General features: G+C 42.4%; 1 protein-coding gene and 1 non-coding gene across 2 annotated transcripts; one reads left to right on the top strand and one right to left on the bottom strand.

Annotated features, from left to right (window-relative positions):
• The first annotated feature begins 1,174 nt into the window (after positions 1-1,174).
• Positions 1,175-26,087, top strand: LOC105499764 (HAUS augmin like complex subunit 1). Its single transcript, XM_071085426.1, has 9 exons — positions 1,175-1,279; positions 2,026-2,200; positions 15,475-15,610; positions 17,243-17,377; positions 20,441-20,564; positions 20,960-21,025; positions 22,899-22,970; positions 23,536-23,583; positions 25,842-26,087. Exons 1-9 carry the CDS (start codon positions 1,250-1,252, stop codon positions 25,890-25,892), a joined length of 837 nt encoding a protein of 278 aa, XP_070941527.1. The 5' UTR covers positions 1,175-1,249; the 3' UTR covers positions 25,893-26,087.
• On the bottom strand, positions 19,586-19,692 carry LOC112423333 (U6 spliceosomal RNA). Its single transcript, XR_003013785.1, has one exon. It is a non-coding gene; the product is annotated as a U6 spliceosomal RNA (small nuclear RNA).

Genomic DNA, 26,087 nt, shown 5'->3' with positions numbered 1-26,087 from the left:
AATCATTTTAAATATGCAAATGACTTAGGAGGAAGATATTTGGTGCTAAACCTGATCCACAATTTGATATTAAACCACACTTGACAGAAAGTTGAGTATATGATCCTTCCTTTAGCTATCCTCTTTTCCTAGTAACACAGTACCCAATAGGAGGTTGCTGATGGCAGTGTGGAGACGGAAACACTCAAATGGAGCCAGAACGTTTCGGTCACCTTCCAACTCTACTACCTAATCTTGATCAAGTCATTTAATCCTTGTGTATATGTTTTATGTAAAAATGGGTAAAATAATACGTGTCCATTTATTTTACAGAGACCCTGCAAGAATGAAACAAAAATATAAAAACATATTAAAAAGTTACCTTGCTATATAAATATATATGAAGAACCTCTCATGCTGTTTAAATACAGGGTGATGGAGGGAGGAGACTTAGGGAAGGCAAGAAATGAACTGAACAATGGCTGAGCAGCAGTGACAGTACCAGCAGATCGACGCCACTAAAAAACATTTTCCTGGCCGGGCGCGGTGGCTCACGCCTGTAATCCCAGCACTTCGGGAGGCTGAGGCGGGCGGATAGCCTGAGGTCGGGGGTTCGAGACCAGCTTGGCCAGCATGGCCCGTCGCTACTAAAAATACAAAAATCAGCCGGGCGTGGTGGCACATGCCTGTAATCCCAGTAGCTACTCGGAAGCTGAGGCAGGAGAATCGCTTGAACCTGGGAGGCAGCGGAGATCGCGCCATTGCACTCCAGCCTGGGCAACACAGCGAGACGCCGTCTCAAAAAAAAAAATTTTCCGTAGTTCTTAGGTAGGGGGAACTAACGGACCAGGTTAAGATTGCCGCAGCTCATATTGCCAAGGTAGAATATAAATTCTAAATGGATGCAATCAATGTGGAAGAAACACAAACATCTTGCTAACCAAGAACCAAACGTTTCAAGTACTTTTTTAAACGACAAGTGATTCAAGCGAGAAATAAAAATAAAAGAAAGAAAAAACAACCTGGTTCTAGGCTGCTCTATTTCTCGTAGTGGAGATTATACCGCGGAAGGCGGGAAGAGCTGGGAAGTGGCAAGCAGGCTTGCGATGCCAGAGCCTTGGACCAGCCTTGCACAGGCGCTCAGCGGCCGGCGGCCCAAGGAAAAACCACAACTCCCAGAAATCCCGGACCCGGCGAGGGGCGGGTGCCCACGGCGTGTGGGCGGAGCCTAGGGAGTGAGCGAGGCGCGTCTCCAGCGGGAGCGGCAGCTATGGAGCCACTGGAGGAGAGAGAAACGCAGGTGCTGTGGCGGGAATGGGGATCGGTGGCCTCCTGGAAAACGCGTTTTTGACACCCCCGCGCCGCCAGCGGGTCTCCTGCGCGCGCCACGTCTACTTTTCTCTCCCGTATTCCACACATCCGTCTTTCAGTGCTGCAGTTACTATCTGCAAGCCCCCTTGTGCTTAGACCCTCCTGAAAAATGTCTTTCTCTTCCTGCCCGGGCCTCCCCTTGTTTGGATCTGGCCTCGGAGAGGCGTTGAGCAGCCCCTGGCGACAGACTCTGGAGTGGGACTTAAGAAGCCAATCCCGCCTTCCGGTTCGCTGCTCACCCCTATGCTTCCACATCTGAGCGGCTTCCGCGCCCTGCATCCCAACACTGGGAGCCTCCCGGCGCGGCGGGGCGTCTGGGGATCGAGGGACAATTGCTTTTTTCAGGCCATGCACGGTCTAATAATGCTTTCTCACTGTTCTATTAAGCTTTACGGTTTTTCAAGGGGGGCAAATTGTTAGCCTGTACTGCTTTTGTAGATTTGGGAAAGAACGGATAGTTCTCTGGTAATTTTTAGTCTTGTTCATTGTGTACTTGCTCACTTTTTATTTTGCTGATATCTAGTATCTCCCTAAAGACAAGTGAGGTTGTGAAGTAGGCCTCCAAAATAGTCACAGAAAGCATTTAATTTGCTTTTGATCACTTCTTTGTCATAATCTCATCGAGCCATTACAGTAAACAAGGCTTATAATATTTGTCTTTCTTTTAATGGTTAGGTTGCTGCGTGGTTAAAAAAAATATTTGGAGATCATCCCATTCCACAGTATGAGGTGAACCCACGGACCACAGAGATTTTACATCACCTTTCAGAACGCAACAGGGTCCGGGACAGGGATGTCTATCTGGTAGTAGAGGACTTGAAGCAGAAAGCAAGTGAATACGAATCCGAAGGTGAGATTAAGTCCAAAGTTTTGAACGAGAATAAATAGAGGTAACCAAATTTTATAACTCTAAAGTATACAGGATTAATTTACTGTAGACTACTTGTTTTGCTCCTTTATTTTTCCCGGATTTTTCATCCACTGTGTTATAGTAGTAACTTTCTTTTTTATTATTGTTTCATGTTATATATATATATATATTTTTTTTGAGGGGGGACAGTCTTGCTTTGTCACCCAGGCTGGAGTAGAGTGGTGTGATCTCAGCTTAATGCAGCCTCCACCTCCTGGGTTCAAGTGATTCTTGTGCCTCAGCCTCCCAAGTAGCTGGGACTACACCATCACGCCCAGCTAATTTTTGTATTTTAGTAGAGACAGGGTTTCACCATATTGGCCAGGCTGTTCTCGAACTCCTGACCTCAGGTAATCTGCCTGCCTCAGCCTCCCAAAGTGGTGGGATTACAGGCATAAGCCACCCTGCCCGGCCAGTAGTAATTCTCTGAATAATAAATGTTATTATACTAAATACCATATTGGTACTCCGATAGAAAAATAGTAAGCCTTAAAAGAGTCTAAACTTGTTAGCCTGACACACAAGATGCCTTGTGGTGTTTTACTTACCTATCTGTTTGGTCCATTTCCGGTCTCGGTGATTTAGTCATATGAACCTATCAGGACACCTGAGGTGGTGGCCATGAAATATGAGACTTGGACAAAATTACCCTATGACTACGTATCAGGAGATTGCATTCGAATTTTCTGCTGGGCATATATAGTTTGAAAAAGTGCATTCACGACGCCTATTGTTTTTATAATACAAACCACAAAAGTAAAGATTGACAAAAATCTTTTTAGATATGAGAATATACCAAAGAGAGAGGAAGTGAGGCCTGCATCTCCCCTATGTTTAACCAGATGTATGGTATTTGTTACATATGATATTTTGAATATAGTGCAGTTTATATTTGATTCTATTGCATATGTGCATTTTTCCAGTTTTCTTTTAAAAATCAATATACAGCAGGACCAGGTACAGTGGCTCACACCTGTAATCCCAGCACTTTGGGTGGCCAGGGTGGGCAGATCACTTGAGGCCAGGAGTTTGAGAGCAGCCTGCCAAGATGGTAAAGCCCCGTCTCTACTAAAAATACAAAAATTATCCAGGTGTGTGGATAATTTTTGTGTGCTTGTAATCCCAGCTACTTGGGATGCTGAGGTGGGAGAAATGCTTGAACCCGGGAGGTGGAGGCTGAAGTGAGCAGATATCATCACACCACTGCACTCCAGTCTGGGCAACAGAGTGAGACTCTGTCTCATAACAAGCAAACAAACAAACAATTAATTAAAAATTAACATATGGTAAAACTGACTTTTTGTTTTTGTGTACCATGTTAATACACTTAGAGTGTAGAACCACTCCCACAATCTGAAATCACACACACAATCAGGATGCAGAACAGTTCCATCACCCCAAAAACCTCCCCTGTGCCACTCCTTTATAGCTATATTCGCCCATATATGTGCTTTTAAAATTGTCTAATTTTTAAATGATTTTATTTTTATAATTATTAAAATACAGTACAGAGAAAGGGACTTGGAGCCCAGAAAAATCTCATTTTATAAGAGCTTTCTTTTTTGTCTATCATATACTGTAACCAAAAATCTAAGCATTTCAAAGTACAATTATTTATGTCTGTCCTTAAATACCTTTCAGGGTGATACATATTAAATAACAAATGTTCTAACTAATGTAAGCAAAATTTTAACACAGTTTTTTCTGTTTAGGTATCTAGAAAAGCATTGCCACCATTGATATCTGATAACTCTGTGCATCATTACTTCTCTTTTCTAAGTTTTTCCTTCTTTTATACAGTGAAAGTGTTGAGCAGAAAATGAAAAATATGTGGAACTTTATAACAAGTGTACATTCATGTGTATTGGTAAAGAGTTTCAGTTTCTTCTGTTTGCAATTCTAAAAACTGAGTAGTAACGCCATATATAACTCTCTGAACTTGAATGACCTTTGAGTTAAAAATAATCCAAATCATTTTTTAGGTGCAGTTTTTATTTCTGCAAAGCACAGTTCTTTACAGCACATGAGATTGGAACATTTTGGAAATATTTGCAGGAATTGGGAAAGGACATAAAACTTTTAGACGAAGTTTTTTTGTTGTTGTTTTTGTTTTTTATAGTGGAGAGATAGAGTCTTCCTATTTTGCTCAGGTTGGTCTTGAACTACTGGGTTTAAGTGATCCTCCCATCTCAGCCTACCAAGTAGCTGGGTTTATAGGTGGACACCACGTGCCTGGCTGTATGAAGATATTTAGTCATGAGGAATAAAGATGAAACTATTGAAACTATTTATTCTTCATGCCACCGATTTGTCAGTTGAGGAGGCAAATGAAAAGAAATTGCCCTGGCTAAAACCTCCAATACGGTGCTGGACAGAATTGGCAAGTGCTCTGTCGCTCTGTCACCCGGGCTAGAGTGCAGTGGCACGATCTCCGCTCACTGCAACCTGCACCGCCCAGGTTCATTTGTAGCTGGGATTACAGGCAGGCGCCCACCACACCTGGCTAATTTTTTTATTTTTGGTAGAGGCAAGGTATCACCATATTGGCCAGGCTGGTCTCAAACTCCTGACCTCAAATGATCCACCCACCTTGGCCTCCCAAAGTGCGGGGATTACAAGCGAGGAAATTTACTTCTATTCCTAGTTTGTTGAGTATATTTATCAAGAAAGGGTATTGGATTTTGTCATTTGCTTTTTTTGTGTCTTTTGACATGATCATGTGATTTTTGTTTTTTATTCTGTTCATGTGATGTATTACATTAATTAACTTTCAGACATTGAACCAACATTTATCCCTAGGAAAAATCTCAGTTGCTCCTGGTATAATTTTTTTTTTTTTTAATTTCTTTTTTTTTTTTTTTTTCCTGATGGAATCTTGCTCTGTCACACCCAGGCTGGAGTGCAGTGGCACGATCTCAGTTCACTGCAACCTCTGCCTCCTGGGTTCAAGCAATTCTCCTGCCTCAGCTTCCCAGAGTAGCTGGGATTACAGGCACCCACTACCACACCCGGCTAATTTTTGTATTTTTAGTAGAGATAGCGTTTTGCCTTGTTGGTCAAGCTGGTCTTGAACTCCTGACCTCAGGTGATCCACCCTTCTTGGCCTCCCAAAGTGTTAAGATTACAGGCGTGAGCCACCATGCCCAGCCAGTTTTCTTTTCTTATAATGTCTTTATCTGGTTTTGGTATCAGGATAATACCAGTCTGATGGAAAGAGTTGGGAATTACTTTTTTTTTTCTGTTTTTTGGAAGAGTTGGTGAAAAATTGTTATTAATTTTTCTTTAAGTTATTTGGTGGAATTCAGTGGTAACGTCATCTGGACCTGGACTTTTCTTTGTGAGAAGGTTTTTTATTGCTAGTTCAATCTGTTCACTTGTTGTAGGCCTATTCAAATGATCTGTTCTTGAGTCAGTTTTCGTAGTTGGTTCATTTCATCTAAGTTTCCTAAGTTGTTGATATACAATTGTTTTTAGTATTTCTTTATAATTCTTTTTATAAAATAGGTTGATAGGACTGTTCTCGCTCTCATTTCTAATTTGTCTTCTCACTTTTCTTCTTAGACAATTTATTTATTTATTTATTTTTTGAGACAGAGTCTTGCTGTGTCGCCCAGCTGGAGTGCACTGGTGCAATCTCAGCTCACTGCAACCTTTGCCTCCTGGGTTCAAGTGATTCTTCTGCCTCAGCCTCCCAAGTAGGTGGGATTACAGGTGTGTGCCACCATGCCCGGCTAAGTTTTCTATTTTTTTTCAGTAGTGTTGGGGTTTATCCATGTTGTTTAGGCTGGTCTCGAACTCTTGACCTTGTGATCCGCCCGCCTCAGCCTCCCAAAGTGCTGGGATTAAAGGCATGAGCCACCACTCCTGGCCTTATTTATTTATTTATTTTTGAGACAGGGTCTCACTCTGTCTCCCAGTCTGGAGTGCAGTGGCGCCATCACGTGAGCCTTAACTTCTGGGACTCAAGGGTTTTCCTGCCTCAGCCACATCCCACACTCCTCATGCCTGGACCCCCTTCCCACCCCAACTCCTGAGCTTAAGCAGTCCACTCATTTCTGCCCCACAGAGTGCTGGGATTATAGACTTGAGCCACTGCCAGGCCACTGCCTCTCCATTTTGTTGATCTTTCTAAAGAGCCAACTTTTGCTTTCACTTTTTTTTCCCTATTGTTTTTCTATTCTCTATACTATTAATTTCCACTCTATTTTTTTTCTTTCCTTTTTTTTTTTTTTTTTTTTTTTTTTTCCCGAGACAGAGTCTCACTCTGTCACCCAGGCTGGAATGCAGTGGCATGATCTCATCTCACTGCAACCTCCGCCTCCCGGGTTCAAGCAATTTTCCTGCCTCAGCCCCATGAGTAGCTGGGATTCAGGCACAGGCCACCATAGCCAGCGAATTTTTGTATATTTACTAGAGACAGTGTTTCACCGTGTTGCTCAGGCTGGTCTTAAACTTCTGACCCTGCCTCAGCCTCCCAAAGTGCTATGATTTATAGGTGTGAGCAACCACTCGTGGCCCACTCTAATTTTTAGTATTTCATTACTTCGGCTTGCTTTAGGTTTAGTCTGCTCTTCTTTTTTCAGTGTCTTAAAATGGAAAGTTAGGCTATTGATTTGAGATCTTTCTTCTTTGTTAAAATAGGAATTTACAAGTATAAATTTCCCTCCACATGCCATTTGCAATGTATTTCATAAGTTTTGTTGCATTGTATCTTTATTTTCATTCTTCTCAAAGTATTTTCTAATGTGTTTGATTTAATCTTTACCTGTTGGTTATTAGGAGTGTATTGTTTAATTCGACTTTGTATTAGTTCGTTCTCACACTGCTATAACGAACTACCTGAGACTAGGTATAAAGAAAAGAGGTTTAATTGACTCACAGTTCCATGTGGCTGAGGAGGCCTCAGGAAAGTTACAATCATGGTTGAAGGCGAAGGGGAAGCAAGGCACGTCTTACTCACTATGCCAGAGCAGGAGAGAGAGAGCGCGCAAAGCTGGAAGTGCCACACTTTTAAACCATCAGATCCAGTGAGAACTCACTATCACGAGAACAGTAAGGGGGACGTCCGCCCCCATGATCCAGTCACCTCCCACCAGTCCCCTCCCCGACACGCGGGGAGTACAATTCAACATGAGATTTAGGTGGGGACACGGAGCCAAACTATATCACACATATTTGTGAGTTTCCTAAATTTCTTTCTGTTATTGATTTCTAATTTCATTTCATTTTGACCAAAGAATACCTTGCATTATTTTGATCCTTTTAAATGTATTGACATTTGTTTTATGGCCCAGCATAAAGCTATTCTTTCCTGAAGAATGTTCCATGTGCCCTTGAGAAGTATGTATATTCTCTCGTTGGGTGGAGTATTCTTTTTCTTTTCTTTCTTTTTTTTTTTTTCCTGAGACAGAGTCATGCTCTGTTGCCCAGGCTGGAGTGCAGTGGCGTGATCTCGGCTCACTGTAACCTCGCCTCTCGGGTTCAAGCAGTTCTCCTGAGTCAGCCTCCCAAATAGCTAGGATTACAGGCACATGCCACCACGCTCAGGTAATTTGTGTATTCCTAGTACAGACAGGGTTTCAGCATGTTGGCCAGGCTGGTCTCAAACTCCTGACCTCATGATCTGCCCACCTCGGCCTCCCAAAGTGCAGGGATTACAGGAGTGAGCCACCACGCCCTGCCTCAGTTGCTTTTTTGAACAGTTAAGAGAAGAAAGTAGAAAAAATATGCATGTATGTTCTCTTTATAATTCCATAGTTACCATTACTTACAGTCTTTGTTTTTTCATATGCATTCAGATTACTATTTGAGGCTACTTGATTTCAGCCCACAAAACTTCCCTTAGTTCTTGTAAGTTGAGTCTGCTAGCAACAGATTCTCTCAGTTTTTTTCTATCTAGCAGACTTTATTTTGTCCTTTTTTTTTTTTTTTTGACACAGAGCCTTGCTCTGTCACCCAGGCTGGTGTGCAGTGGCATGATCATAGCTCACTGCAGCCTCAAACTCCTGGGCTCAAGTGACCCCCCTGCCTTAGCCTCCCAAGTAGATAGGACTACAGATGTGAATCACCATGCCCAGCTTAATTTTTTAATTTTTTTTTTTTAGATGGAGTTTTGCTCTTGTTGCCCAGACTGGAGTGCAGTGGTGCAATCTCAGCTCACTGCAACCTCTGCCTCCTGGGTTCAAGTGATTCTTTTGCCTCAGCTTCCCAGTAGCTGGGATTACAGGCATGAGCCACCACACCTGGCTAATTTTGTATTTTTAGTAGAGGCAGGGTTTCATCATGTTGGCCAGGCTGGTCTTGAACTCCTAACCTCATGTGATCCACCTATCTGACCTCTCAAAGTGTGGGATTACAGGCATGAGTCACCGACCTGGCCTTTAAAATTTTTTTGTAGTGGTGGAATCTTGCTATTTTGCCTAGGCTGTGCCTTCATTTTTTAAAGGTAGTTTTGCTAGGTATAGGATTCTTGGTTGAAGATTTTTTTCTGTTTGAGCACTTTGAATGTGTTATTTCACTGTCTTCTGGCCTACATTATTTCACCAAGAAGTCAGCTATTAATCTTGCTGGGGCTTCTTTGTAAGTAACAGGTAGTTTTTCTATTGCTGCTTTCAACATTTTCTTTTTTTTTTTTTTTTTTGAGACGGAGTTGCCCAGGCTGGAGTGCAGTGGTGCATTCTCGGCACACTGCAACCTCCACCTTCTGGGTTCAAGCAATTCTCCTGCCTCAGCCTCCTGGGTAGCTGGGACTACAGGCGCGTTCCACCATGCCTGGCTAATTTTTTATATTTTTAGTAGAGACGGGGTTTCACCGTGTTAGCCAGGATGGTCTTGATCTCCTGATCTATCCAGCTCGGCCTCCCAAAATGGGATTACACGCATGAACCAATGCACTCGGCCTCAAGATTTTCTTTTACTTCAGCATTTTTTACTTTGATATGTCTGTTTGCAGTTCTCTTTACATTTATTTTACTTGCATTTGTTGAGCTTCCTGAATGTGTATATTATTGCAGAGCATGGTAAATTTTCAGCATTGTTTCTTGTTATATTATTAATGTTATTATTTTTGAGACAGAGTCTCACTCTGTCGCTCAGGCTGGAGTGCAGGAGCGTGATCTCGGCTCACTGCCATCTCTGCCTCCCCAGCTCAAGTTCTGTCTCAGCCTTCTGAGTAGCTGGGATTATAGGCATCTGTCACCACACCTGGCTAATTTTTGTATTTTTATTAGAGACGGGTTTTCGCCATGTTGGACAGGCTGGTTTTGAACTCCTGGCCTCAAGGGATCCTCCCACCTCAGCCTCCCAAAGTGCTAGGATTACAGGTGTGAGCCACAGGGCCCAGCCCAATTTTTGTATTTTTAATAGAGATAGGGTTTCATCATGTTGGCCAGGCTGGTCTTGAACCCCTGACCTCAAGTGATCTGCCTGCCTCAGCCTCCCAAAGTGCTGGGATTACAGGCATGAACCACTGCACCCAGCTAATTTCTTGTTATATTATTTTCACTTCTTTCTCTTTTCTCTCCTTCTGGGACTCGCATTATGTGTGTGTTGATATGCTTAATGGTGTTCCACATTTCTTTGTGGCTCTCTTCATTTTCTTTCTTTTTTTTTTTTTTTTTTGAGATGGACTCTTGCCCTGTTGCCCAGGCTGGAGTGCAATGGCACGATCTCAGCTCACTGCAACCTCTGCCTCCCAGGTTCAAGCTATTCTCCTGCCTCAACCTCCTGAGTAGCTGGGATTATAGTTGCGCGCCACCACACCCAGCTAATTTTTTGTATCTTTAGTAGAAATGGGGTTTCACCATGTTGGCCAGGCTGGTCTCGATCTCCTGAGCCTCGGCCTCCCAAAGTGCTGGGATTACAGGCATGAACCACTGCGCTTTGCCTTTCATTTTCCTTTATTCTTTTTTCTCTGTTCTTTGGCTTCCATATTTTTATTTATTTATTTTATTTATTTATTTATTATTTATTTATTTATTTTCCATATTTTATTTTATTAATTTAATTTAATTTATTTATTTATTATTTATTGTCTCACTCTTGTTGCCCAGGCTAAAGCAGTGGCACAATCTCAGCTCACTGCAGCCTTCACCTTCTGGATTCAAGCGATTCTCTTGCCGCAGTCTCCCAAGTAGCTGGGACTACAGGCGTGCACCACTATGCCTGGCTAAGTTTTGTATTTTTAGTAAAGATGGGGTTTCACCGTGTTGCCCAGGCTGGTCGAAAACTCCTGACCTTGAGTGATCTGCCTGTCTCAGCCTCCCAAAGTACTGGGATTAGAGGCGTGAGCCACCATGCCCAGCCCACAATATCTTTTGATCTATTTTCAAGTTCACTTATTCTTTCTTCTGCCACTGCAAATCTAGCGTTAATTCTCTCTAATGAATTTTTCAGTTCAGTTATTTCACTCTAGAATTCTCATTTAGTTCTTACAATTTCTTTCTCTTCATTGATATTCTTTATTTGATGCAACATTTTCATCTTACCTCATGTTCCTTCTTTAATTGGTTTCCTTTAATTCTGTGAACACGCTTATGATGGATATTTGAAGTTTTTCCTGATAAAGCCAACGTCTGGTCATTCTCACAGGCAGCTTCTGTTGCTTGCTTTTTTCCATTACAGTTCCTTTCTTGTTCTTTGCATTCCTTGTTTGTTTGTTTGTTTTTTGAGACGGAGTCTCACTCTGTTGCCCAGGCTGGAGTGCAGTGGCGCGATCTGGGCTCACTGTAAGCTCCGCCTCCCGGGTTCACACCATTCTCCTGCCTCAGCCTCTCGAGTAGCTGGGACTACAGGCGCCCGCCACCATGCCCAGCTAATTTTTTGTATTTTTAGTAGAGATAGGGTTTCACTGTGTTAGCCAGGATGGTCTTGATCTCCTGACCTTGTGATCCACCTGCCTCGGCCTCCCAAAGTCCTGGGATTACAGGCGTGAGCCACCGCGCCCGGCCATGTTCCTCTTTTTTGTTGTTATTGTTCTTGGAAACTGGACATTTCAGACAACATATTGTATCCTTGCTGGGTACTCATCTTACTTCCTCCTGTTATTGTTATTTGCTTAGCTGTCTGCTGGCTGGACTATTTTAGTGAAGTCTGTTTATCCCCTACAGTGTTAAACTCCTGATGTTGCTCCTCAGGGAGACACATACTTGAGTATCCCCAAGCTCACTCTGAGTTGACAGTGTTTGGGTCAAGCTGACTTCCTCTCTTTCACTGAGCACACCTAACTGTAAAATTCCACTAATTGACAGCTGTTGTTTTCAACAAGGCCCTGGGCATAAACTGCTCTACAAGCAATTCCAATCAAATTCTAGCTCCCTTGGAGGAATAGTTTCTGAGGTCAGTTAGATATTTGTTTTATCTTCTGGATGGCTCCTCCTAGATGTCGTACTCACTGGTTCTCCCCTGCAAACTAACTGCCCTGCAGTTTCGCCTGTGTCTTGATTCTGCTCCCAATTCCTTTGACCACAACTTCTACTCTTTTTGAGATTGCCGTTAGGCTTGAACCTCTCCAAGCTCTGTTGCAAATGTAGTCAGTTCCTTTGGGAAGAGATGGGGAGCCATCTGTTTTGTGACTTGCTTTTCCCCCGAGGCAAAATCTCTGAGCCCAGCCTCTAGAGTTGGAGTTGGGGCTGGGTAGGGAAAATGTCAAGTTTCTCACTGAGTGATATGCCAGCTATAGGAACTGCTTGGTAGAGAGGGAGTGCGGCAGCCTTAGGTCTTCTTGGCTTGCCTCTCCTGGTGTGGAACCACCACCTCACTAGCCGGAGCAAGGGCCACTGGGACTCCAGTATTCTCAGCTTGCCTTACTCCAGGAGCTTCCATTCCAAGAGCAGTGGCTGGGCAGACACCTCTCGACCACATCCCCTTGGGACTTGGATGCAGTAGCAGATAGCTAGCGGCAGGATAAAAAAACACTAAAATCTTGCTTCTCCCAGGAAGAAAGCCTTCTAGCTGGGAGCTGGGAGCAAGGAAAACCCTGTGTTGACTGTAGCAGTCTGGAGTGGAGTCTCCGCCTCAGTGAGCTGAAAGGGAGGAGGGAGGAGTCTTGGTTCAAATACCACAAATTCTCAGTGTCCTTACTGAGTTTTTTATAGATTTTATTGAATAGTTGTTTCTTCATTTGCTGTTTACCCTTAGGACCATTTTTAGAGGCTTTAAATGGTTGGGTTTGTTTTCTTTCTTGTAATTTTCACCAGTTTCACTGAAGAGCAGGTCAGCCCAACTCCTGCACTACTATGCTATAAGTTGATCTCCTGATCAACTGATTTTTGACAAGGGTGTAACAAGACAATTCAACCGAGGAAACAATAGCGTTTTCAACAAAAGGGACAACTGGATATCCACATGCTCAAGAATGAAGTTGGACTCGAACTCACACGAAATAGAAGAATTATCTCAAAATGAATAAAAAGCCTAAAAAGGCCAGGTGTGGTGTAATCCCAGCACTTTGGGAGGCCGAGGTGGGTGGATCACCTGAGGTTAGGAGTTTGAGACCAGCTTGGCCAACGGAGTGAAACCCCGTCTCTACTAAAAATGCAAAAATTAGCCAGGCATGGTGGCATGTGCCTGTAGTCCCAGCTACTTGGGAGGCTGAGGTGGGAGGATTGCTTGAGCCCAGGAAGCAGAGGTTGCAATGAGCCAATATCGTGCCACTGCACTCCAGCTTGGGTGATAGAGTGAGACCCTGCCTCAAAAAAAAAAAAAAAAAGCCTAGAAAATATAAGAACTAAACCTAAAATGCATAGAAGGCAACAAAGGTATATACCCTTGTAACCTTGGATTTGGCATTGGTTTCTTGGATATGATACCAAAAGCACAAGCAACAAAAGAAAAAGTACTTAAATTAGACATCGTCAAAATGTAAAACTTTTGTTCTCAAAGGACACCATCAAGAATATGAAGACAGGCCGGGCGTCATGGCTCACACCTATAATCTCAGCACTTTGGGAGGCTGAGGCAGGTGGATCACCTGAGTCTCGAGTTCAAGACCAGCCTGGCCAACATGGTGAAACTCTGTCTCTACTAAAAATACAAAAATTAGCTGGGTATGGTGGCATGCACGTGTAATCTCATCTATTTGGGAGGCTGAGGCATGAGAATCACTTGAACCTGGGAGGCAGAGGTTGCAGTGAGCCAAGGTCGTGCCACTGCACTCCAGCCTGAGCAACAGAGCAAGACTGTCTAAAAAAAAAAAAAAAAAAATGAAAAGAGACAGTCCTCAGAATGGGAGAAAATATTTATAAATATATCTGATATGGGACTTGTATCTACAACATGTAAAGAACTCTTACAACTCAATAATAAAGGCTGGGCACAGTGGCTCACACATGTAATCCCACCACTTTGGGAGGCTGAGGCGGACAGACTGCTTAAGCCCAGGAGTTTGAGGTCAGCCTAGGCAACATGGCGAAACCACAGCTCTAAAAAAATCACCAAAATTAACCGGGCATGGTGGTGGACACCTGTCGTCTCAGCTACTTGGGAGGCTGAGGTGGGAGGATCACTTGAGCCCAGGAAGTGGAGGTTGCAGTGAGCAGAGATTGTGCCACTGTACTCCAGCCTGGGTGACAGAGCGAGACCCTGTCTCAAAAACAACAACAAAGAAAACCTCAATAATAAAAAGACAACCCAATTTTAAAATGGGCAAGGGGTATACATAGACATTTCTCCTACGAGGATACACAAATGGTCACAAAGCCCAGCATCATTAGTCATCAGAGAAATTCAAATCAAAACCACAGTGCTAGGCTGGGCACAGTGGCTCACGCCAGTAATCCCAGCACTTTGGGAGGCCAAGGCAGGCAGATCGCTTGAGTCCAGGAGTTCAAGACCAGCCTGGGCAACATGGCAAAACACCATCTCTACAAAAAAATACAAAAATTAGCCAGGTGTAGTGGTCCACAGCTACCTGGGAGGCCGAGGTGGGAGGATCATCTGAGATCGTGCCACTGTTCTCCATCCTGGATGACAGAGGGAGACCCTGTCTCAAGAAAATAAGCAAATACCACAGTGCTACTTCACACTCACTAGGATGGCTATAATCAAAAAGACAGATATTACAACTGTTGGAGAAGATGTGGAAAATTGGAGCCTTCATCACTTCTAGTGGGAATATAAAATCATCCAACCACTTTGGAAAACAATCTGACTGTTCCTAAAATGTTTAAACATAGAGTAAACATATGACCAGCAATTCCATTTATACCCAAGAGAAATGAAAACATGTGTTCATATCAAAACCTGACATGTACTGAATGAGTGTTTTTAGCAGCATTTATAATAGCCAAAATGTGGAAACAACCCAAATGTCCATCAGTGGTTAAGTGGATAAATAAAATGTGATATGTCCGTATAATGGAATATTATTCAGCAATAAAAAGGAATGAAGTACTGGTACATGCTGTGGCATGAATGAACCTTGAAACTATTGTGAGAGAAACTAGTCACAGAGGACCACACATCTTATGATGCCATTCATATGAAATGTCCCAAATAGGCAAATGAGTAAAGACAGGAAGTGGTTGCTAGGGTTTCATGGGTTGGGAGATTAGAAAGTGATGACTAAACAGAGCTGGGCATGGTGGTTCACACCTGTAATCCTAGCACTTTGGGAGGCTAAGGCTGGTGGATCACCTGAGGTCAGCCTGGGCAACCTAGCAAGATCTGGTCTCTATAAGAAAAAATAAGCCAGGGGCGGTGGCTCACACTTCTAATCCAAGCACTTTGGGAGGCTGAGGTGGGCAGATCACAAGGTCAGGAGTTCAAGACCAGCCTGGCCAACACAGTGAAACCCTGTCTCTACTAAAAATACAAAAAACATTAGCTGGGCGTGGTGGTGGGCACCTGTAATCCCAGCTACTCAGGAGGCTGAGGCAGGAGAATCACTTGAACCCAGGAGACGGAGATGGCAGTGAGCTGAGATTGCACCACTGCACTCCAGCCTGGGTGACAGCGAGACTCCATTTCAAAAAGAAAAAAAAAAGAAAAAAGAAATAAAGTGATGACTAAGGGTTGTAGAATTTCTTTTTGGAGTGTTGAAAATGTTTTTAAGAATAGGTTGTACCGATGGGGATACAACTCTGAATACACTAAAAGCCACTGAATTACATACCTTAGGTGGGTGGCTTATATGGTATGTGAAGTATGTCTTGATAAAGCTGTTAAAAATGTTTTAAAAAGCAAACAGTCACCATGGAACTCTTTCATGTTTTTAGCCAAGTATCTTCAAGACCTTCTCATGGAGAGTGTGAATTTTTCCCCTGCCAACCTCTCTAGCACTGGTTCCAGGTATCTGAATGCTTTGGTTGACAGTTCAGTGGCCCTTGAAACAAAGGATACCTCACTAGCTAGGTAATTCTTGCTTCGGTTTTAATTTCCGCAATCATATCTGCTATAAGGTCTTAAAGACTTTTTGTTCTCAGCATAATTCTATATGAAAAATTGGCAGTAAATACAAAGCACTGAATTTAGTTACTTCATGTCTTTGCCAGTAAGTATAATTAATTTGGATAAACTTGGTATTGGTTAATTTTTAGTGTTTTCTTCTTCCAGGATTAGGTTTATGAAGGGTGGTTCTCATGTATATTTGGAAAGGAGTTACTATCACATTGTTTCCTGTGTATAAGAAGAAAGATAGTATGCTAAATGATTTGGTTGAGCATAGTAAATTTTGGTTATGTCTACCTTTTTGTTGAGTAGGTAAGGAATTTTCATTCTTTTTGACAGGCATTTTACTTATATAATAACATGATTCTTCCAACAACCTTTAGAGGAAACTGAGGGTCAGGAGGTGTGGGTTAAATCATTTCTCCGAGCTACTAAATGGTAGAGCTGAGATTCAAAACCAGTCTTATAAAGTTCATATGACTATCACTTTTGGCCATATCTTAGCTAGGACTACTAATATTTTGTTTTTGTTTTTGTTTTTGTTTTTGAGACAGAGTCTCGTTCTGTTGCCCAGGCTGGAGTGCAGTGGCGTAATCTGGGCTCACTACAACCTCCACCTCCCGGGGTAAAGCGATTCTCCTACCTCAGCCTCCCGAATACCTGGGATTACAGGCGCTTGCCACCATGCCCGGCTAATTTTTTTGTATTTTTAGTAGAGACAGGGTTTCACCATGCTGGCCAGGCTGGTCTCAAACTCCTGACCTTGTGATCTACCCACCTCTGCCTCCCAAAGTGCTGAGATTACAGGCGTGAGCCACTGCCCTTTAGGACTATGAATATTAATATAACCTATAATCAAAGAACAACACAGCAGAACAGTTTACTTGTCAACTTAAAGGCAATTTATATATAAACTCAAAGAGTAGTGTTTCAGGTATAAGAACATGCCTACTGTATGGCAGCAGAAATCTAGACTTGAATTAAGTAAGTTCAGCAGATAACAAATACCAGTTGTATGTTGATTGCATAAGCATTGGGGAAGCAAGGATGAATCATATAATTTCTTGCCTTTTTTTTTTTTTTTTTTTTTTTTACAAATACAGTGTGTTTTAGAATTTTTTAAACTTTTTCTGCTACTTACATACTATCATACAACTTAAAGTCACATTATGTTTTGTGCCTTCTTACTATAGCTCTGGTATAACACTGGGGAAGCAAGATGAATACGATAGTAACTGCCTTCAAGAACAGTCTCTGCTTACAGTCAAATAAGGGAGATGGAAATGTAACTATAACATAGTGTGACAGCTGTAACAGTAAAAGTATGTATAAGGTACAGCTGGGTAGCACAGAGAAGGAGGTAGTTAATGCCAGGATGACAGTGATGCTCATCTGAGTTTGGAAGGAACAAATGGAACTTTGCCAAATGAAGAAGGGCATTCCAGGCAACGGGAACAGTGTGTAAAAAAACACATAAAGGTCTGAACAGCATGGTTATATAAAAATCTACATAGCAGTAAAGTCATTTTTAGCAATAAGGAGTAATTATAATGATTGCCCATTAAGCCCTTGTATATGACCAGATTCTTCTTTTAGTTTTATCCCTGCAGTGAATGATTTGACCTCTAATCTCTTTCGTACCAAATCAAAAAGTGAAGAAATCAAGATTGAACTGGAAAAACTTGAAAAAAATCTAACTGCAACGTTAGTATTAGAAAAATGTCTACAAGAGTAAGTAACTGAGTTCTAAATGGTGACAATTTATAACTAAGGGAGTAATAGGACATTGTCAAATTTAGTTTTGGCAGTAGGTATGATTTTAAAAACATTAGGAAATAGGGTCCATGAAACACTTTTTTAAGTAGGATGATTAGTGAAGCTGGAGATCGTTGGATATGACTTTTTCAGCTTTTTTTTTTTTTTTTTTGAGACGGAGTCTCGCTCTGTCACCCAGGCTGGAGTACAATGGCGCGATCTCAGCTCACCGCAACCTCCACCTCCCGGGTTCAAGCGATTCTCCTGCCTCAGCCTCCTAAATAGCTGGGATTACAGGCATGAGCCATCACGCCCAGCTAATTTTGTATTTTTAGTAGAGACGGGGTTTCTCCATGTGGGTCAGGCTGGTCTCGAACTCCCGACCTCAGGTGATCCACCCACCTCGGCCTCCCAAAGTGCTGGGATTATAGGCGTGAGCCACTGCGCCCAGCCTGACTTTTTCAGCTTTTATTCATACAATTTCTTACCTTGTTTTTTTTCTTTTCTTTTTTCTTTTTTTTTTTTTTTTTTTTGAGATGGAGTCTCGCTGCAACATCCAAGCTGGAGTGGTGCAATGTTGCAGTCTCGGCTCACTGCAGCCTCCACTTCCCAGGTTCAAGCGATTCTTCTGCCTCAGCCTCCCCAGTAGCTGGGAGCACAGGTGTGCACCACCACACCCAGCTGATTTTTGTGTTTTTAGTAGAGACAGGGTTCGCCATATTGGCCAGGCTGGTCTCGAACTGCTGACCTCAAGTGGTCCACCTGCCTTGGTTTCCCAAAATGCTGGGATTATATGCATGAGCCACCACGCCCAGCCTCTTGCCTTTTTTTAAAAAACAAATAATGTGGGTTTTAGAATTTTCAAACTCGGCCGGGCACGGTGGCTCAAGCCTGTAATCCCAGCACTTTGGGAGGCCGAGACGGGCGGATCACGAGGTCAGGAGATCGAGACCAGCCTGGCTAACACGGTGAAACCCCGTCTCTACTAAAAATACAAAAAACTAGGCCGGGCGCGGTGGCTCACGCCTGTAATCCCAGCACTTTGGGAGGCCGAGGCGGGCGGATCACAAGGTCAGGAGATCGAGACCACGGTGAAACCCCGTCTCTACTAAAAATACAAAAAATAAATTAGCCGGGCATGGTTGTGGGCGCCTGTAGTCCCAGCTACTCGGGAGGCTAAGGCAGGAGAATGGCGTGAACCCGGGAGGCGGAGCTTGCAGTGAGCCGAGATCGCGCCACTGCACTCTAGCCTGGGCGACAGAGCGAGACTCCGTCTCAAAAAAAAAAAAAAAAAAAAAATACAAAAAACTAGCCGGGCGAGGTGGCGGGCGCCTGTAGTCCCAGCTATTTGGGAGGCTGAGGCAGGAGAATGGCGTAAACCTGGGAGGCAGAGCTTGTAGTGAGCTGAGATCCGGCCACTGCACTCCAGCCTGGGTGACAGAGCGAGACTCTGTCTCAAAAAAAAAAAAAAAAAAAAAAAAAAAAGAATTTTCAAACTCTGTGATTTTTTTTATACTTATAAACTACCATACAACTTAAAGTCACATTATGTTTTGTTGTGCATTCTTGCTATAGCTGTGGTATCCCTCTTATGATGCTTTAGGCCTTTTTCAGGTCCTTTTTGCCCCAGAGATTAGGGCCTATAGATCAGGGGTATGTGTACATATGCACAAGTAATTTGGCGGTATGTAAATTTATTCAACAAATATTGACTACATATGTGCAAGGCACTGTGTTGTCACATTTATCTTTATTTATTTATTTGTTTAATTTGTGTTTTTGAGACAGAGTTTCTCTCTTGTCACCCAGGCTAGAGTGCAGTGGCGTGATCTCAGCTCACTGCAACCTCTGCTTTCCAGGTTCAAGTGTTTCTCCTGCCTCAGCCTTTCAAGTAGCTGGGATTACAGGCACCTGCCACCACACCCAACTAATTTTTTTGTATCTTTAGCAGAGATGGGGTTTCACCATGTAGGCCAGGCTGGTCTCGAACTTCATGTCACATTCAGTAAAGAGGTTTTTAGGACCTCCTATTTCAAATTGACTTCAGGATATGTTAAATTATTATTATTATTATTTAAACAAAATTCACAGTTTATTTAGGTTGAAATAAACTATACAAAATTGACTTTCTTTGCCAAAAATAACAGCGATATTTTCCATATTATTTCTAGATAAGCCACAAAACAAAATATGGAACGCTTCACAAATTTGCACATCTTCCTTGTGCAGAGGCCGTTCTAATTTTCTCTGTATTGTTCTAATTTTAATATATGAGCTGCCGAAGTGAGCACCAATTTTTTTTTTGAATGGCTGATTTACTTTCTTCAAGAATAATTGGCTTACATTAATTGTAAAATTGTTGTAAACCTGGGCAGCATAGTGAGACTGTCTCTACAAAAAAATTATTTATTTTATTTTTTTTTTAAATTTGAGATGGAGCATTACTCTACCGTCCAAGCTGGAGTGCAGTGGTACAATCTCAGCTCATTGCAACCTCCATCTCCCAGGTTCAAGTGATTTTCCTGCCTCAGCCTCCCCAGTAGCCAGGATTATAGGTGCATGCCACCATGTCTGGCTAATTTTTGTATTTTTAGTAGAAACAGGGTTTCACCATGTTGGCCAGGCTGGTCTTGAACTCCTGACCCCAGGTGATCTGCCCACCTTGGTCTCCCAAAGTGCTGGGATTATAGATGTAAGCCACTGTGGCTGGCCATCTACAAAAATTTTAAAAATTAGCCAGGTGTAGTGGCATGTGTCTGTAGCCCTAGCTATATGGGAGACTGAGGTGGGAGGATCACTTGAGCCAAGGAGCTTGAGGCTGCAGTGATCACACCACTGCATTCAAGCATGGGTGACAGACCAAGACCTCATCTCTTAAAAAAAAAAAAAAAAAAGCCCAGAGTGCAACATGGAGGGAAAGATGACCTGGTTACCAACTCTTGGCCAAGCCAGCATTGAATCCAAAAGTAGTAGAGTTTCTATTGTACAATACTTTTACTGAGGAGAAGAAGAAAATGTTTTTAATTTTGCTTTTTAAAGGGATGTCAAGAAAGCAGAGTTGCATCAGTCTATAGAAAGGGCCAAAGTTGATAATCGTCGTCAGAACATGGACTTTCTAAAAGCAAAGTCAGAGGAATTCAGATTTGGAATCAAGGCTGCAGAGGTTTGTATGAAGGACTGAATATAGTTAGCTCTCTTCATCCTTATTTTTTACCATCACCCTCACAGCTAGGCATTATTATTCCCTTTTTACAGATGAGAGGACTACGGAGAAGTTGGTAACTTGCCTAAGATTACGTAGCCAGCATTGTAAGCAGATCTAGATTCAAACTCAGGCATCCAGGCTCTGAAACTCAGGCCTTACACACTGTACCCATCTTGTCACAAATGCATGAGTGTGGAAAGGATTCACATGTAAGGTGCAAATGCTTAGATACATGTACAGTTTTTCATTTATACTTTGTAGCTCCTCTTTACTGTGTTATATGTTAAAAATATTTGATGGTGGTCACTTTTGAAATAATTTTTTAACTGAACTCCTTTTTTTGGTAATTGTAGGAGCAACTTTCAGCCAGAGGCATGGATGCTTCTCTGTCTCATCAGTCCCTAGTAGCACTCTCGGAGGTGAGCTTATTTTAACTTAATTTAACTTTCTTTAAAATTTCACTCCACGATCTGCTTTTTCATTTGTTTATTTTTATTTGGCTTTTATTCACTGTGGACCTGATTTCTTTTCCTTTACCATTGTACCCTATATTCACTGGTATTTATATCTTTTATTCCATGTTTAGCTGTATATGCCCTCACATTTCCATGGTTTCCTTTTTATTATAAGTTAGAAACTCTGCTGGAGTCACTTATGTATTATGGATGTATTTATTAGACAGATTTATTAAAGGACCATAAGCTAATCATCTAGGTGCTCCCCTTTCTTCTCTTTCAGTAGACAGTAAAATGCAGGTCTCCAAACTCCTGTAGTTACCAAATGCAATTCTGGGATTTTAGGTTATATAAAGGTTTTGCCTGTTTTGGTGGGAAGAGAGAGAAATAGCGGGTTTTGTTTTGTTTTATTATTCTTAACATTTTTCATACTTCGTTCTTGGAATCTAATGTTGACAATTCATAAATATGTATTTGGGACTCTAGTTCTTCCTTTACATTTTTTTCCCTTGTTTTAATAAATAGAGATGGGGGTCTTGCTATGTTGCCCAAACTGGTCTCAAATTCCTTGGCTCAAGTGATCCTCCCACCTTGGCCTCCCAAAGTGCTGGGGTTAGAAGTGTGAGCCACCACACCCAGCCTCCTTTAGGTTTTGATTCCTCTTAATCACATTCTTTTGTATTCTTAGACAGCATACTTCAATCCTATTGTTAATAAATGGGAGTAAAGACCATGCATGGTGGCTCACACCTCTAATCCCAGTACTTTGGGAGGCAGAGGCAGGAAGATTACTTAAGCCCAAGAGTTTGAGACCAGCCTGGGCAACAAATCAAGACTCTAGCTCTACAAAAAGTTTAAAAAAACTAGGCCAGGCGCGGTGGCTCATTCCTGTAATCCCAGCACTTTGGGAGGCCAAGGCAGGCGAATAACATAAGGTTGGGAGTTTGAGACCAGCCTGGCCAAAATGGCAAAACCTTGTCTCTACTAAAAATACTAAAATTAGCTGTGTGTGGTGGGACATGCCTGTAATCCCAGGTACTCAGGAGGCTGAGACAAGAGAAAGGAGAATCGCTTGAACCCGGGAGGCAGAGGTTGCCGTGACCTGAGATCGTGCCACTGCACTCCAGCCTGGGTGACAGAGCAAGACTCCATCTTAAAAAAAAAAAAGAGCTGGGCACGGTGGCTCACGCCTATAATCTTAGCATTTTGGGAGGCTGAGGTGTGTGGATCATAAGGTCAGGAGAACGAGACCATCCTGGCTAACACGGTGAAACCCCATCTCTACTAAAAATACAAAAAATTAGCTGGGGTGGTGGCACATGCCTGTAGTCCTAGCTACTTGGGAGGCTGAGGCAGGAGAATTGCTTGAACCCAGGAGGCGGAGGTTGCAGTGAGCCGAGATTGCACCACCTCACTCCAGCCTGGGCGATAGCGAGACTCCATCTCAAAAAAAAAAAAAATTAGCCAGGCATGGTGGTGCATGCCTGTGTTCCCAGCTACCTGGGAGGCTGAGGCGGGAAGGTTGCTTGAGCCCAGGAGTTTGAGGCTACCGTAAGCCGTGGTTGTACCACTCTACTCCAGCCTGGGCAACACAGAGAGATTCCGTTTCAAAAAATAATAATTAAATAAGAATATCACTTTCCTATTTTAAGCATCTAACAGGTGCTGTTTCCATTTGGAGTGAGTTTATCTATTTATCTTAGAAGCTCTTTATTTGATAACATTATTTAAAACATACTAATGTAAATGCTTTGTTGTGTTTTATTTCAGAAATGGGCAGTATTAGTTGCATTGTGAATGTTTCTGTTACTCTGTGACTGTGTTCTTTTACCCCCAGAAACTGGCAAGATTAAAGCAACAGACTATACCTTTGAAGAAAAAATTGGAATCCTATTTAGACTTAATGCCGGTAATACTTTTCGTGTATTAAAAAAAAATTGTTTCCTCCAACCTTCCCTAAGGGTACTATATGACCATGAAAATAGTGTGTTTAAGCCAGGCGTGCTGGCTCACGCCTGTAATCCCAGCACTTTTGGAGGCTGAGGCAGGCTGATCACCTGAGGTCAGGAGTTCGAGACCAGCCTGACCAGCACGGTGAAACCCCGTCTCTACTAAAAATACAAAAATTAGCTGGGCATGGTGGTGGGAATCTATAATCCCAGCTACTGAGGAGGCTGAGGCAGGAAAATTTCTTGAACCCGGGAGGCAGAGGCTGCAGTGAGCCGAGATTGCGCCATTGCACTCCAGCCTGGGCAACAGAGTGAGACTCCCTCTCAAAAAAAAAAAGAAAGAAAGAAAATAATGTATCGGTTTTTAAGGGTTTAAAGTCAGTGGTCAATTTCAGTGTTATATGTACATTGGGTCTTCCCTCTGGGAGGCTTTTTGCCTTTTGAAAAGGATTGTGGCATTATTTTTCTCCTTGAGTCTGAATTGAGGCAATATGACCTTTCCTTGTTTTATTTTTTTTTTTAAAGAATCCATCTCTTGCTCGAGTGAAAATTGAAGAAGCAAAGCGTGAATTAGTAAGTAGTTCCTGTAATTTTTTCAGATTTTTTAAAAAAGAAAATAAATGCTAATATAGCTCAAGTCCTCTTCATCCTTCTTTCCTTTCTCCTCAGCAGTAAACTGCAGTCCTAAAGTTACTGTGTATCATTCTCCTGCAGCTTTTAATGCTTTTTTGGTTGTGTACGTGTGTATATATTTTTTCCATTAAAAAACATATAGTAACTGGGCATGGTGGCTCACACCTGTAATCTCAGCACTTTGGGAGGCTGAGGCGGGCGGATCACCAGAGGTCAGGAGTTCAAGACCAGCCTGGCCAATATGGGGAAACCCTGTCTCTACTAAAAATACAGAAATAAGCTGGGTGTGGTGATGTGTGCCTGTAATCCCAGCTACTCGGGAGGCTGAGGCAGGAGAATCGCTCGAACCTGGGAGGTGGAGGTTGCAGTGAACCGAGATCACGCCACTGCACTCAGCCTGGGGGACAGAGCAAGACTTCATCTCAAAAACAAACAAAAAAAACCACATAGTAGTATTTTAGCCTTTTAAAATTTTGTGTAGATTTCCCTAGTGGAAAAAGGGGGATATATTGGGACATACAGAATATTCTAGGCAAAAAGAATTTGCAAAGTCATATAAGCTGAAAAATGGAGGACTTATTCAAGCTGTAGCAAGTGATAAGTTCCAGCTGCTTAGAAGCATGAAATGTAAGATGGAGTTGGAAAAAGTTCATTGGTTTATGATGTAGAGGGCCTTAATATATAAAGAGTGTTGAACTTAGAGGATGTAGAGACCATGGAAAGCTGCTGTGTGTTTCCTTGTTTTTTAAACTCAAGAGAAATATCAAAGCTATGCTTTTTATTTTTTTTTGAGAAAGAGTCTTGCTCTGTCTTCTAGACTAGAGTGCAATGGTGTTAGCTCACTGCAACCTCCGTCTCACAGATTCAAGCAATTCTCATGCCTCAGCCTCCCAAGTAGCTGGGATTACAGGTGCATACCACCATGCCCAGCTAATTTTTATATTTTTATTTATTTATTTATTTTTTTAATGGAGTCTTGCTCTGTTGCCCAGGCTGGAGTGCAATGGCATGATCTCAGATCACTGCAACCTCCACCTCCCAGGTTCAAATGATTCTCTTGTCTCAGCCTCCTGAATAGCTGGAACTACAGGCACCTGCCACCACGCCTGGCTAATTTTTATATTTTTAGTAGAGAGGGGGTTTCGACACATCGGCTAGGCTGGTCTCGAACTCTTGACCTCAGGTGATCCACCCACCTTGGCCTCCCAAAGTGGTGGGATTACAGGTGTGAGCCACCACACTCGGCCAAATTTCTGTATTTTTAGTAGAGACGGGGTTTCACCATGTTGGCCAGGCTGGTCTCCAACTCCTGACCTCAAGTGATCCACCGGCTTTGGCCTTCCAAAGTGCTAGCATTATAGGCATGAGCCACCAAGCCTGGCCAAAGCTATGCTTTTTGATCAGGTTAGTGCATTAGGAAGATTATTCTGTAGCCAGTGTTTAGGGTTGATTGGGGGGGGGAGAAAGAAAATTGCAGAAACCAATTTGCCTATTTAGGCCAGAGAAGAAGTAAAGAGGACAGTGGCAATGAAAATGGAAAAGAAGCCGGGCGCAGTGGCTCACACCTGTAATCCCAGCACTTTGGGCGGCCAAGGTGGGTGGATCACAAGGTCAAGAGTTGAAGACCAACCAGGCCAAGATAGTGAAACCCCATCTCTACTAAAAATACAAAAAAAATTAGCCAGGCGTAGTGTTGGGCGCCTGTAATCTCAGCTACTCAGGAGGCTGAGGCAGAGAATTGCTTGAACCCAGGAGGCAGCGGTTGCAGAGTGAGCCGAGATCGTCCCACTGCACTCCAGCCTGGGTAACAGTGACACTGCGTCTCAAAAAAAAAAAAAAAAAAAAAAGCAGAAAAGAGGTGATGTGAGTGACATTGTGGAAGCATATTGTTTTAGTAGCAAAGGCCAGAAAAATTTATTCATGTGTCATTACAGATTTCTCTCTCTAAAGGTTTTTTTTTCTCTTCCCTTCACATGTTTCTTAGAATCACTTAGGGGTCTGAGTGCTTTTGCAGGGGAAGAGAAGGGAGATGTAAAAGCAAGGGAATGTCTAAAAGCGTATTAGATATTCATAATGGTATTTTTAAAAATTTTTGTTTTAATGTTTCCTTTTTTGCTTCCCTTATTTTAAATAACATTAAATAAAAGTTAGAACATCTGTTTTATGTCGTTATTTATGGTATGTCTTTCCTCCTATAGGATAGCATTGAAGCTGAACTTACAAGAAGAGTAGACATGATGGAACTGTGACATGAGCCAAATAAACATCCTTTTCCCTAGCAAAGTAAATCGAATAGGACTTTACAGAGTTCTTTTTCCTCTTGGCATTTCTTAATAACAAAATTTTGTGTGTTCTTAGATTACAGAATGTCATATTTGATAGAATATGGTTTCTTACTGTATATTGCATTTTTGTGCCCAAATACATAGTTTTCATATTAAAAA

The sequence above is a fragment of the Macaca nemestrina genome, chromosome 19 (genome assembly GCF_043159975.1).
Source record: "Macaca nemestrina isolate mMacNem1 chromosome 19, mMacNem.hap1, whole genome shotgun sequence".
Taxonomy (NCBI): domain Eukaryota; kingdom Metazoa; phylum Chordata; class Mammalia; order Primates; family Cercopithecidae; genus Macaca; species Macaca nemestrina.
Note: the sequence above shows the minus strand (reverse complement) of the source record. Positions and strands in the feature narration are given on the sequence as shown.